Source organism: Camelus ferus, chromosome 17, assembly GCF_009834535.1.
Source record: "Camelus ferus isolate YT-003-E chromosome 17, BCGSAC_Cfer_1.0, whole genome shotgun sequence".
NCBI classification, from domain to species: domain Eukaryota; kingdom Metazoa; phylum Chordata; class Mammalia; order Artiodactyla; family Camelidae; genus Camelus; species Camelus ferus.
Genome location: NC_045712.1, coordinates 45,502,440 through 45,514,787, shown reverse-complemented (window position 1 = coordinate 45,514,787; position 12,348 = coordinate 45,502,440). Strand labels below are relative to the sequence as shown.

Below are 12,348 nucleotides of genomic sequence, written 5' to 3'. Positions count from 1 at the left end.
AAACAGATTTTTGTCCTGAGTGCCACGAGAAGCCCCTGAAATGCTACTGTTGCGTGTTGTTGCATGGCCAGGGAGACCAATTTAGACAGATGATGATGGCTGTGAGGTGGAGGTGGTGAGAAATGAACAGATTCAGAATTGAATGTCAGGTGTGATGAAAGGAGAGAATCAAGGATGATTCCTAGGTTTTTGTCCTGAACAACCAAGGGGATAGTGGGAATGTTTGAAGGGATGAGGAAGACTGGAGAGTAAGAAACTTGGATCAATAGTCTTATTTGGGCTAAATCAAGTGTGGGATGCCTATTAGACATTCAAAGGGAGATGTCAGATCGGCTGTTGTATATGTATCTTCTTCGTAGACTTGATGGGCTGGATTTGAGGATATCATCTATTAAAGTTCCCTTCAGCAATACTAAGAACATCCAACAAGTCGCTGAGTGATTTAATAAATTAGCGTATGCATACAATGCTATTACATGAATTGGCATGCAAAGATAATTTTTAATTGAAAAAAGTAGATTATAAAAATGCGTATGGTTGCTTTTATTTCTGAAAATACATCATATTATAATAACATGTACTTTGTTGGAAGTTTGGAAGCAGATAGACTAGACTATAAGCAGTGGTTACCTCAGGTGTTGGGATTTGGCGTGGTTTTCTTCTTTTTGATTCGTTATTTTTAGTGTAAGATGTCTCCAATAATCATGTAGTACCTGTGTAATCTGTTTCTTAAATAGAGAAAATCCATACAGGCAGTCTGCGGCGGGGGGGTGGGGGGAAGGGTGTGGTTATCTGTCAGGTGAGGGATATCAAGGTGATCAGGGTGATGATGGACCAGCTGCAAAGGAGGAAAGGCGAAGAGACCCCGCCCAAGAGCCGAGGCGCGGGGGGCGCCGGGGGAGGTCCAAAGGGCACCGCCCCTTAGCATCACGTGCTCACCGGCAGCCAATGGCCGCCTCCGAGCCCACCTTAGGGACGGGGCGGGGCGCCCAGCTGGCGTCACCAGGACAACGGGCGTTGCCGGCGCCTTGTGACTCTGGGCTGTGGGCGCGCTCGCGGCTCTCCGGCCATGGTGAGTCTGGGGCCCGCGCCGCCGCTGCCGTCCGGCCCTTCCTCGCCCGGGCCATGTCCCCGCGCCGCCGCTTGCTGGGCTGGGGAGGGCGGCGCCTGGGTCGCGGAGAGGCCGGGCCGCGGCCTGCGGGGCTGCCGGGCTGGGCAGGGCTGGGCGGGCCCGCGGGAGGGGGACCCCTGGGGGACGGGGAACGCCCGCCCGGGGCCGCGTCCTCACCGTGCAGTGCCGGGACCCCAGCTGGGACCCCCACCCCGCCGGCCGCCGGACAGCGTGACGCCGGCCCCGGCGAGCCTGGGAAGCCACTCGGAGAGGGTGTGGTTTTAAAAAAAGGGATTTGTGTGAATGTCATGTACTGTAGATATTCATATTAACACTATACTGCAGTCTGCGTGCTTCCTGGCTTGTTTCTAAGCAATTATGTAGTAGTAATATAAAATAGGTATTTCTTTAAAAGTCGTCATTCTGACAGGTTTTTTTTTTAACGTGGAATTTTAAATTTGCAATTTTGGAGATTCCTCCCTCCTTTTTGAAAATGAGGGCGTTGAGCTGGACTTTTTCTTCTGAGTGCAGCAGCCTCACTCAGGGATTTAATTCATAATGAGTTGATTGTAAATGCCTTACATCATTACCTTTATTCAATAAACTTGAGAGTGAGTGGGCATTTCCACCTGCCCTCTGTCAAACTCATTTTTTAAAACCTGCCCTGAAGACTCAACTGAGGTATTTGCTTAAATAGGCAGGATTCAGGGAGTTGCCAGTCAAAGGTATGCTTTCTCTGGGAGCCTTCAAAAGGTATAAGAGAGGAGCTGGATTCTCTGCTTGGGGACGCACATTTGGTATAGAATATTTGAGAGGCGGTGCTGTGGGTATTAAGGAAATGCCTAGTTTTAAGAAACAGTTTTTGCGCCTGCTAGTAATTTAGTGTAGATTTTACTCCTGCAGGGGTTAATGTAAGTGCTAATAAGCTGAGGATTCAGGGTGCTCCCCAAGGGCCAGTTGGCCTTCTGGAGAGAGAAGCTGCCATTTGGAACCCTGGCTGCCTCTGCCTTTCCTTAATAACCAGGGGAGTGAGAGAATGTGGATTGTCTGTATCTCATTTACTGTAGAAAAACAACTGTCAGGTGTGTGGCCTGTTGATATCAAGAAAAACCATCACCCGCCAATAATGGCAAGGTCTTCTTTATTTTGTGTCTGTTTCTTTTTAATTCTGAATTGCTTTTGAGTGAAAAATTCATGGTGTTCACAAGAGTTTCAGAAAATCAATTTTACAAAAATCTTAAAAGTCTTTTCAGTGTTGCAGCACTTTACTTTTACATGTTTATAGGTGAGAAGAACCCTTACCGTTATAGCAAGGAGAAAGAAAGAATATTCTGGAGTTAAATTTTCACAGCAATCTGAAGTCTCATACTCCTCCTGTTAACTCATTTTCCTTTTCTTCTCTTTGGTCCACCTTTTCCATCCTGACCACAGTCCACCTTGATTCACTATTGTAAATTTTAGAGTTTTATTTACTCTAAAAAGCATTTTACTTTTTATATATTATATTATATAAATATATAATATATATTCATGGTTGCTTTGCTGAACTTAGAAGTGCTTTGCTTTTTATCTTTAAGCAGTAAGAATTCATGGAAGGGATTTAACTGAGTAATTTAATTGATTAGCTGATGCCTGGGCTCCAGGGGAAGAGGGGAGGGGTTGGTATAGCAGGGAGGGTGAGGAGGCTGCCTGTAAAATGCCCAGAACTGTATTCGAGATCATAACTCTACCCTTTGTTAAATGCTTGAATCTAAACGTAGGGCTTTAGCTTTTGATATTTATGACTTTGCACATGAATTTTGGAACTCTGTTTAGCTATTACTCAATGAACATTTCTTCAGTTAAGCCACTGGTTTCTGTTGCCTCTAGGTAATAATGACAGCTGACATTTATTGTGTACATTCTATGTGTGAGACATCTTTCTGAGACCTTATGTGTCTTTTTTTTAACTTTTTTTTTTTTTATTGAAGTATGGTCAGTTTACAATGTTGTCAGTTTCTGGTGTACAACATAATACTTCAGTCATACATGAAGATACGTATATATTTGTTTTCATATTCTTTTTTACCATAAGTTACTACAAGATATTGAATATAGTTCTCTGCGCTATACAGTATAAACTTGTTGTTTATTTTATATATATTAGTATCTGTAAATCTTGAACTCCCAGTTTATCCCTTCCCACTCCCTGCCCCCCTGGTAACCATAAGTTTATTTTCTATGTCTGTGAATCTGTTTCTGTTTTGTAAATAAGTTCATTTGTCTTTTTTTTTTTTTTTTTTTTTTTTTAGATTCCACATATGAGTGATATCATATGGTATTTTTCTTTCTCTTTTGGCTTACTTCACTTAGAATGACATTCTCCAGGTCCATCCATATTGCTGCAAATGGCATTATTTTATTATTTTTTATGGCTGAATTGTATTCCATTTATAAATATACCACAATTTCTTTATCCAGTCCTCTGTCAATGGACATTTAGGTTGTTTCCATGTCTTGGCTATTGTAAATAGTGCTGCTGTGAACATTGGGGTGCAGGTACCTTTTTGAATTAAGGTTCCCTCTGGATATATGCCCAGGAGTGGGATGGCTGGATCATATGGTAGTCTATTTTTAGTCTTAGGAGGTATCTCCATACTGTTTTCCATAACGGCTGCACCAAAATACATTCCCACCAACCATGTAGGAGGGTTCCCTTTTCTCCACAGCCTCTGCAGCATTTATCGTTTGTGGGCTTGTGAATGATGGCCATTCTGACTGGTGTGAGGTGACACCTCATTGTAGTTTTGGTTTGCATTTCTCTGATAATTAGCGATATTGAGCATTTTTTCATGTGCCTATTGATTATTTGTTATGTCTTCATTGCAGAATTGTTTGCTTAGGTAAGACCTTATGTGTCTTAATTAACCATCACAACCACCTTATGAGGAGTTGTCTTGGAGCCTGCTATGTAAACACTGAATTATACTGTAATGGATAATGCATCATTATATGTTCCCTAAATATGCCACTTATATGTTAGGTAATGAATTTTCTTTCTTATTTTAACTTTAATGTTTTGAGCACTTATGAATACTTGTGTTTTATTGTATATTGTAGCCCACACTGGGCTAGATGCTCCTGAATAAAGTAGGCACCCCTAGACTTCTCTGCTCATCCTCTTCCCCTCTCTCCTCTTTTTCAAAAAAAAAAATTATTTATTATTTTATTTATTTAAAATTTATTTTTTTATTTTAAGGGGGAGGTAATTTAAAATTTATTTTTAATGAGGGTACTGAGGATTGAACCCAGGACCTTGTGCATGCTAATTACGTGCTCTACCACTGAGCTATACCCCCACACCTCTTTCATACAGATGGAATGAAGAGGAATTAATGAGGACAAATTATTGGATTAGGGTTCATACTCATGGCTGAAGTAGCATTTAAAGTTTCTCCTGTCATTTCAACTTCTGTTCAGGAACTGGCACCTGCTTTTTGTGAATCACAAAGACCAGCTTTTTACATAAAGTCATTTAGACTTGGCGGATGAAACTGTTTAAAAATTTATTCTCTGAGATTTTTTCCTCATAGTATTTTTTACACACATTTTAGTTGTATATTCTAAAATTGTTACAAAAAGACCACCAAATAACTGTTTAAACTTTTAATTTATATGGATCAGAATCCACATTGGGATACCTGTGGTTATCAAGTTTTTGTTTTTGCCTAACACTTTAGCTCCTACACCAGATTTAGCTTTTGGAAATATAAAATAACATTGTATCGTACAGTTTTCCCATTTTAATTCATTTTACTTGGGCTTTTCCCCTATTTTGGCCCTTTTTTCTGTCTTTGTTTGTGGTTAGGGCTTCTCAGGTATTGGGGAGCACAGTAAAATATATCTAAGGATTACCAGACAGTTTTGGTTTCTCTGCCACCACATGGTAGAGTTAAGAGAGCTTATGTAATGAGGGCTGTGTTAATAGATCATGAGAAGAAGTTTCTCTGTGTACTAATTTTCTTGACAATACTGGTCTCCCTTTTGGCTGCACTAGGGTTGGGATAGGGCAGAATTTTTAGTAATCGTAGCACTAACTCTTTCATAGGGCCTGGCCACTGTGCCCAGTTTTAGGCTCATCACTTCACATTTATCTCATTTAATCCTGCTAACATGCCTATGAGATTGACATTATCATACCCACTCAGCAGGCCCAGTCTGATTAGGCAGTTTGCCCAAGGTCACAGAGCTGGTGAGTGGCCGAGACAGAATCTGAACTCAGCTAGTCTGTCTCCAAAGTCTGCTATCTTAACCATCACGCCATGGCTTCTTTCCAAATTGAAGGTTGTGCTCGGTGCCTGGCATCAATATAACGACACCAAGATTAAGACTCAATATCTTGTCTCTTGAACCAGCAAGCTCTTTTTATTTTATGAAGGACTCTGTTACGATGTTGCCTAATGACTTCCTGCAGGATTCACTTGGCCTTTTTTCTTTTTTTAAACAGTGCAAACAACCAAAACTTAGATGCAGACAGTCATGGGTTAGCCTACACTTTCACCTCTGCCTTCCCTGTCTCCCTTTGTGTCTTCCCTCTCCCCTGAGTAGTGTCAGCTGCAGCCACTGCCACTTCCAGCCCTGGGGTGGCTACAAGGAGCTGGGCTTGAGCAGAGGGGTTGAGAGAAGCAGAACAGGGCAGTCATTGGGAAAGTTTTTGTTGGGTCAGAGTCACAGTCCGAATCCAGCTTTTCCAGTTCTCAGTGCTGCCCCTTTAATTGTGCTTTTCCATTAAATTTTCTGTCCTGTGGTTTTCTATCCAGCAAATATTTGTGTGTCCCTCTGTGTGCCAGGCACTGTTCTAGGCCGTGGGTATCCAACAGTGAGTGGAACAGGGAAGGCTCTGTCCTAATGGAGTTTACATTCCAGTGACAGGAAGACAGATAAACAAATAGATAAGGTATTGAAAGGTGCTTTGGAGAAAAATAAAGCTGACTGAGAGAGAAAAGAACTTTTAAGGCAGGGTGGGAGAGTGGATGAGAGGAGGGAGGAGTTGCCTTTTATGTAGGCTGGAAGGGTGACATCTGAGCAGAGGATATGTCCCAGGAATGCCTAGAGAAAGACCACCTCAGGAAAGGACACAAGTGCAGAGGTTCTGAGGCAGTCCCTGGTGTGTTGGAGGAACAGCGAGGAAAAGAGTGTGGGTATAGGGGAGTAAGGCCGAGAAGCATGGCCAGGTAGTCAGGGAGGCCAGATCCCACAGGACTTACTAGCCATTTAGAGAAGTTTGCCTTTCCCTCTGATTGGCAAGTTTTAAGATGAATGACATAATATGACTTACATTTCATAAAAGGACAATTCGGACTGCCATGTGGGAAATAGATGTGGGGTAGGAGGGGACAAAGGACGAGAACAAAGGAGACTGGATAGGACATTATTGGTGCAGTAATCCATAGGATTGGCTGATGGACTGGCTGTGGAATATACAAGAAAAGCAAGGCAAAGACAGTTTAGTGACTTGAGTCTGCGCAACAGGAAAAAGCTGTCATTCACAGAGATGAAGACTATAGGAGGAGTAAATGTAGCGTAGGGATGAAGAAAGCAGGAGTTGGTTTTGGACTTGATAAATTTGCGATCCTTGTTAGACATCTAAAATCTAAAGACACCTGAAGACACGCAGTTATGCTTTCAGAGACAATGGGATGGTATATATTTTAGAAACACAAACTTAATGGAATCTTGAAGTATTAGGTTTGGAAGAGACTTTGGAGTTTCTCTAGTGCAGTCCTTTCATTTCATGAACTAGGAATACCGAGAGATTAAATGCCTTCCCCAGAGTCTGTACTACCGGTTGTGCAGCACAAAGGGCCCTGGACTCGGGCAAGTCATTTATCTGCTCCACGTCTGCTTTTCTTCTATCAGAAAGGATAATAAAGACTTCCACTTTCAGTTAGGATGTTGAAAGTTGCAAAAATTAGACATTGCTCTTTCTACCCTAACAATGAGAAAAGGTAGAGAAGCTGGAAAGTTGTAGTTCTCTAAAAAACCCCTCTAGAGAGCTGAGGACACATCTAAATGAATTAAAATCCAGGATGTAATGTGCCTTTCCCAGAAAAAAAGTAACACCTAGATCACCTACTTTGGTCTGTGGTGGGGACAGCAGGAGAAGGAAGAATCTGCTATAGACAGCTGAGAGAAGTCAGCCAGGCTTGTATTGACTGCATGTGGGCTGGAGGGACAGTTTGGAATCCTGAGGAGCCCCAGCCATGGAGCAAGGTTTCACCTACCTCTTTCCCCTGGGCCTTCCCTGGATCCCTGGATGTAGTGTGCTGGAGGCTGGGGCCAGGGTAAGAGAGCCGAGAATGTTCTTGGGGTGGGTGGGGCCTGCTGATGGCCAGGGCAGGAGAGTCAATAAAAATCTCCCTGAGTCAGGCAGGGCCACCACAGACAGGGGTCAGGCCTGGCCAAAGAGCTGAGAAGTATCCCCCTGTGGCTACCCAGGTTTTCCCCCAGGACACAGCAACCTGCTTTCAGAAGGTGGAGTCTGAGTAACAGGGCAGAGAGTGAGCTCTCCTTAAGGCACAGACAGCAGAGGGTGCTACTGGAAGCAAAAATGACTCCCCAGCCCGCAGCCCGAATGTGAAAAAGATGTCTCACTGTTGAGAAAGCTAGCAGCTAGGCTGTAAGGCTCAAAGAGATCTGTGAGGTTTCCCCAGTGCTCAGATCCCAACTTCCGAAGGCGAAGTTCTTGTTTCACCCTAGAAAAAATTTAAGCCAATCTTGAACTGAATCTAACTAATGCTGTAACAAATCTGAAACCCAGCTCAACTATAGATTGAAAGGATTCAGTGCCCCCCACCCCCACCCTGAGCAACCCAACTGAAGAAGGAGCTGCCCTTTATGGAGGTAGATTACTATATTTCTTAAAAAAAAAAACCCAAAAAACCAAGTATAACTGACATTGGTTCCAACTGTAAAACATAATGATTCAATAGTTGTATATTGCAGAATGATCACCGCAGTAAGTGTGAGTTAACATCTGTCACCATACATAGTTACAGAATTTTCTTTTCTTCTGATGAGAACTTTTAATACTTATTTTTCTGGAAAAAAAAAAGATTAACTCTCCTGGCACTTTTGAGTCTTCCACACAGTATTATTAACTCTAGTCACCATGCTGTGTGTCATATCCCTGTGACTTCGTCACTTTATAACAGGAAGTTTGTACCTTTTGCCCCCTTCACCTGTTATGCCCACCTTCCTTTCCCATCCCCTGCCTCTGGCAACCGCAGATCTGTTCTCTGTATGTATGAGCTCATTTTTTAAAGATTTCCCATATAAGTTAGATCATTTGTCTAAGTATTTGTCTTTCCCTGTGTGACTTATTTCACTTTCCATAATGTCTTCGGAGTCCATCCATGTCGTTGTAAATGTCAAAATTTCCTTCTTATGGCTGTCCTGTACCTGTCTACCATATTTTCTTTATCCATTCAGCTAGATGGATATTTAGATTGTTTCCATATCAGCTTTTGTAAATGTTTCTGTGAACATGGGCGCTCAGATATCTTTTCCAGTTAGTGTTTTTGCTTTATTCAGATAAATACCCAGAAGTGGGATTGCTGGATCATATGGTAGGTCTATTTTTAATTTTCTGAGGAATCTGCATACTGTTTTCCATAGTGGCTGTGCCAGTTTACATTGCCACCAACAGTGCACGAGGGTTCCTTTTTTTCCACATCCTTGCCAACACTTGTTGTTTCTTGCCTTTTTGGTACCAGCCATTCTGACAGGTGTGAGGTGATACGTCATTGTGGTTTTGAATTTGCATTTCTCTAATGATTAGTGATGATGGGCAGCTTTTCATATATCTGTTGGCCATTTGTGTGCCTTTGAAAGTATATCTGTTTAGATCCTCTGCCCATTTTTTTAGTCAAATTGTTTGATATTAACCTCTTATCAGATATGATTTGCAAATTCATTCTGAAGGTTGCCTTTTCTTTATTGATGGTTTCCTTTGCTGTGCAGAAGCTTTTTAGTTTGATGTAGCCCCACTTGCTTATTTTTGCTTTTGTTACCTTTTCTGTTGGAGTCAAGTCCAAAAAAATCATCTCCAAGACTTACAACAAGTAGCCACCCATTTACTTCTAGTTTTATGGCTTCAGGTCTTTCATCCATTTGAAGTTAACTTTTGTGTAAGAATGGTGTGAGATGGGTCCAGTTTCTTTCTTTTGCATGTGGCTGTCCAGTGCTCCCAGCACCATTTATTGAAGTGTATTGTATATTCTTGGCTCCTTTGTCATAAATTAATTGACAATATTGTGTGGGTTTATTTCTAGGCCATCTATTATGTTTCACTGATCTGTGTGTCTATTTTTATGTCAACATTATACTGCTTTGATTCCTATGGCTTTGTAATATAGTTTGAAATCAGGAAGCACAATCCAATTTTGTTCTTCCTTCTTAAGTTTTCTTTGGCTCTTGGGGTCTTTTGTGGTTCCATACAAATTTTAGACTTGTTCTATTTCTGTGAAAAATGCCGCTGGAATTTGGTTAGGGATTGCACTGAGTCTGTAGATTGTTTTGGGTGGCATGGACATTTACCAATATTAATTCTTCCAATCCATGAGCATGGAAAATCTCTGTTCCATTTAGTTATGTCTTCTTCAATTAATCAGTGTCTTATATCTTTCAGTGTATAGCTCTTTCACCTCCTGGGTTAAATTAATTCCTAGGTCTTTAAATTTTTTTTTTTTGGTGTAATTATAAATGAGATTGTTTTCTGAACTTTTCTGATATTTTATTATCAGTGTATAGAAATGCAGTAGTTTTTTGTATGTTGATTTTGTATCCTGCAACTTTACTGAGTTTGTTTATTCTAACAGATTTTTGGTGGAGTCTTTAGGATTTTCTGTGTATAATATGTCACCTGCAAATAATGGCAGTCTTACTTCTTCCTTTCTAGTTTGAATGCCTTTTATTTCTTTTTCCTCATAACTGCTCTGGCTAGTACTTCCAATACTATGTTGAATGAAAGTAGCAAGAGTGGGCATTCGTGTCCTGTTTCTGATCTTAGGGGGAACCTTTTTGGCTTTTTACTACTAGGTATGATGTTAGTTGTGGCTTTTCATGTGTGGCTTTTATTATATTGAGGTATGTTTTTTTTTATACCCACTCTGTTGATTAAAAAAATTTTTTTTTAAGTTTTTTTTTGGGGGGGGTACTTAGGTTTATTTTTTTTTTACTTATTTTAGAAGAGATACTGGGGATTGAACCCAGGACCTTGTGCATGTGCTCTACCACTTGAGCTATACCCTCCCCCTTGATTTTTTAATCATAAATGGATGTAGAATTTTGTCAAAGGCTTTTTCTGTATCTACTGAGATGATCGTATGGTTTTTACCCTTCATTTTGTTAACGTGGTGTATCACATTGATCTGCAGATTTTGAATCATCCTTGCATCCCTGGAATAAATTCCTCTTGATCATGGCATATGATCCTTTTAGTGTCTTGTTGAATTCAGTTTGCTCTTTTGTTAAGGATTTTTGCATCTGTGTTCACTGGGGACATTGGCCTGTAACTTTCTTTTCCTGTGGCATTCTTACCTGGTTTTGGTATAAGAGTATTTTTGGCCTTGTAAAAGGAGGTTGGGAGTGTTAAATGACATGCCCAGGGTAACAGAGATGTATGTGGCAGCACCTGGATGGTAGGCTCAGTAAGTTAGATTTGATTCTTAGGTGTGTCCTAGTCAAAGCTCCCACTGAAAGAAGGGATTTCTTTCTCTGACATTCCTGGTTCTGTGGTCTCTGCAGGAGCACTGCGGTTAGAGCACCAGTGATTTCAAGTGTAGAACATTGTAGTATGGGCTATTGCTAGAAAATTTTTCGCTATGTTGTACTGAAGTCTTGTAACCTTGATTCACTGGTCTTTCTAATGACAGAAAATAAGCCCATCCTTCTGACAGCTGTTGAGATGTGTGAAGATCGTTGTGGTGTCATTCTACCACTACCCCCAACACCAGGCAGAGACTTCAGTACCATACTTTGAATAGCAGAATTTAGACAGCAGATCCACAAGGAAATAGAAAACTTGAAGAGCACTGCAAACCAATGACACCTAACAGATACACAGAATGCTCCCCCACCCAGTACTCCAGAATACATGTTCTTCTCAAGTACATGTGCAGCATTCTCCAGGATAGACCATGTGTTAGGCCACAAAACAAGTTTCAATAAATTTCAAAAGATTAAAATCTGCAACCACAATGGAATGAAGCCAGCAATGAAAAGCAGAAGGAAAACTGGGAAATTCACAAATATGTGGAAAGAAAACAGTGCACTCTTAAACAACTAATGGGTGAAAGAAGAAATAACAAAGAGTAATACTTTCGAGAAATACTTTGAGACGAATGGAAATGAAAATATATCATATCAAAGCTTATGGGATATAGTGAAAGCAACGATCAGAGGAAAATTTATAGTTGTAAATGCCTACATTAAAAAGAAAAAAAGATCAAAAGATCAGATCAGTAACCTAACTTTGTACTTCAAGGAACCAGAAAAAGATTAATTAGATAATTTAGCTAAGTTATCTAACACAGTGCTTTTTGGAACTTGTAATATCGTGGGCACTTAATAACTGTTAGTATCTCATATGCACATCACTAAGACTGATCATTGAAAATGCTTTGAAAAGGAGTGGAGGGTACTGTTTATGGCACTGTTTCCATTTCTGCAGTTTGCTTTGGTGGATTGTGGTATATGTGTTTTTACTCTATTTTTATATTGAGATCTTACACATATAATGCAAATTTCACCCATTTAAAATGCACAGGCCAGTGTATTTTAATATAGTCATCCAGTTGTACCTTCTTCACAACTGTGTAATTCAGGAACAGTTTCATAACTCCAGGAAGAAACCCCATACCCATCAGCAGTCTGGCTGGACAGTGATTGGGGCCGTTCTGATCTACAAAACACGTAACTGTTTTTTCTTTTGATTGATTGAGGAACACCTTAATAATTTACTTTTTTTCCCTTTAGGTTTTCTCAAATAATGATGAAGGCCTTATTAACAAAAAGTTACCCAAAGAACTCCTTTTGAGGTAAGTGTACTTAAACTTCTAGATAAAGATTTCAGAGATGATTCAGTCATCAAGTTCCCAGACAACCTTCTTTCTCACTGTGAGTCCGTAGCATAGAAAAACAGATAGAATTAGCCTAACTGACTTTCTGTTTTTGTTTTATAGAATGCTGTTCAGCTT

At 40.7% G+C, this 12,348-nt stretch overlaps 1 protein-coding gene across 3 annotated transcripts in view; it reads left to right on the top strand.

Annotated features, from left to right (window-relative positions):
- The first annotated feature begins 885 nt into the window (after positions 1-885).
- The window catches only part of FBXL2 (F-box and leucine rich repeat protein 2), a 59,119-nt gene continuing 47,656 nt past the window's right edge, over positions 886-12,348 (top strand). For all 3 annotated transcript variants that reach the window (XR_004312401.1, XR_004312400.1, XM_032459350.1), the window contains exons 1-2: positions 886-1,072; positions 12,128-12,189. Coding sequence is in view for 1 of the 3 variants with exons in the window: in XM_032459350.1 (XP_032315241.1) it covers positions 1,070-1,072; positions 12,128-12,189 (65 nt within the window). In the remaining 2 variants the exon portion in view is untranslated. The remainder of the gene's footprint in view (positions 1,073-12,127; positions 12,190-12,348) is intronic.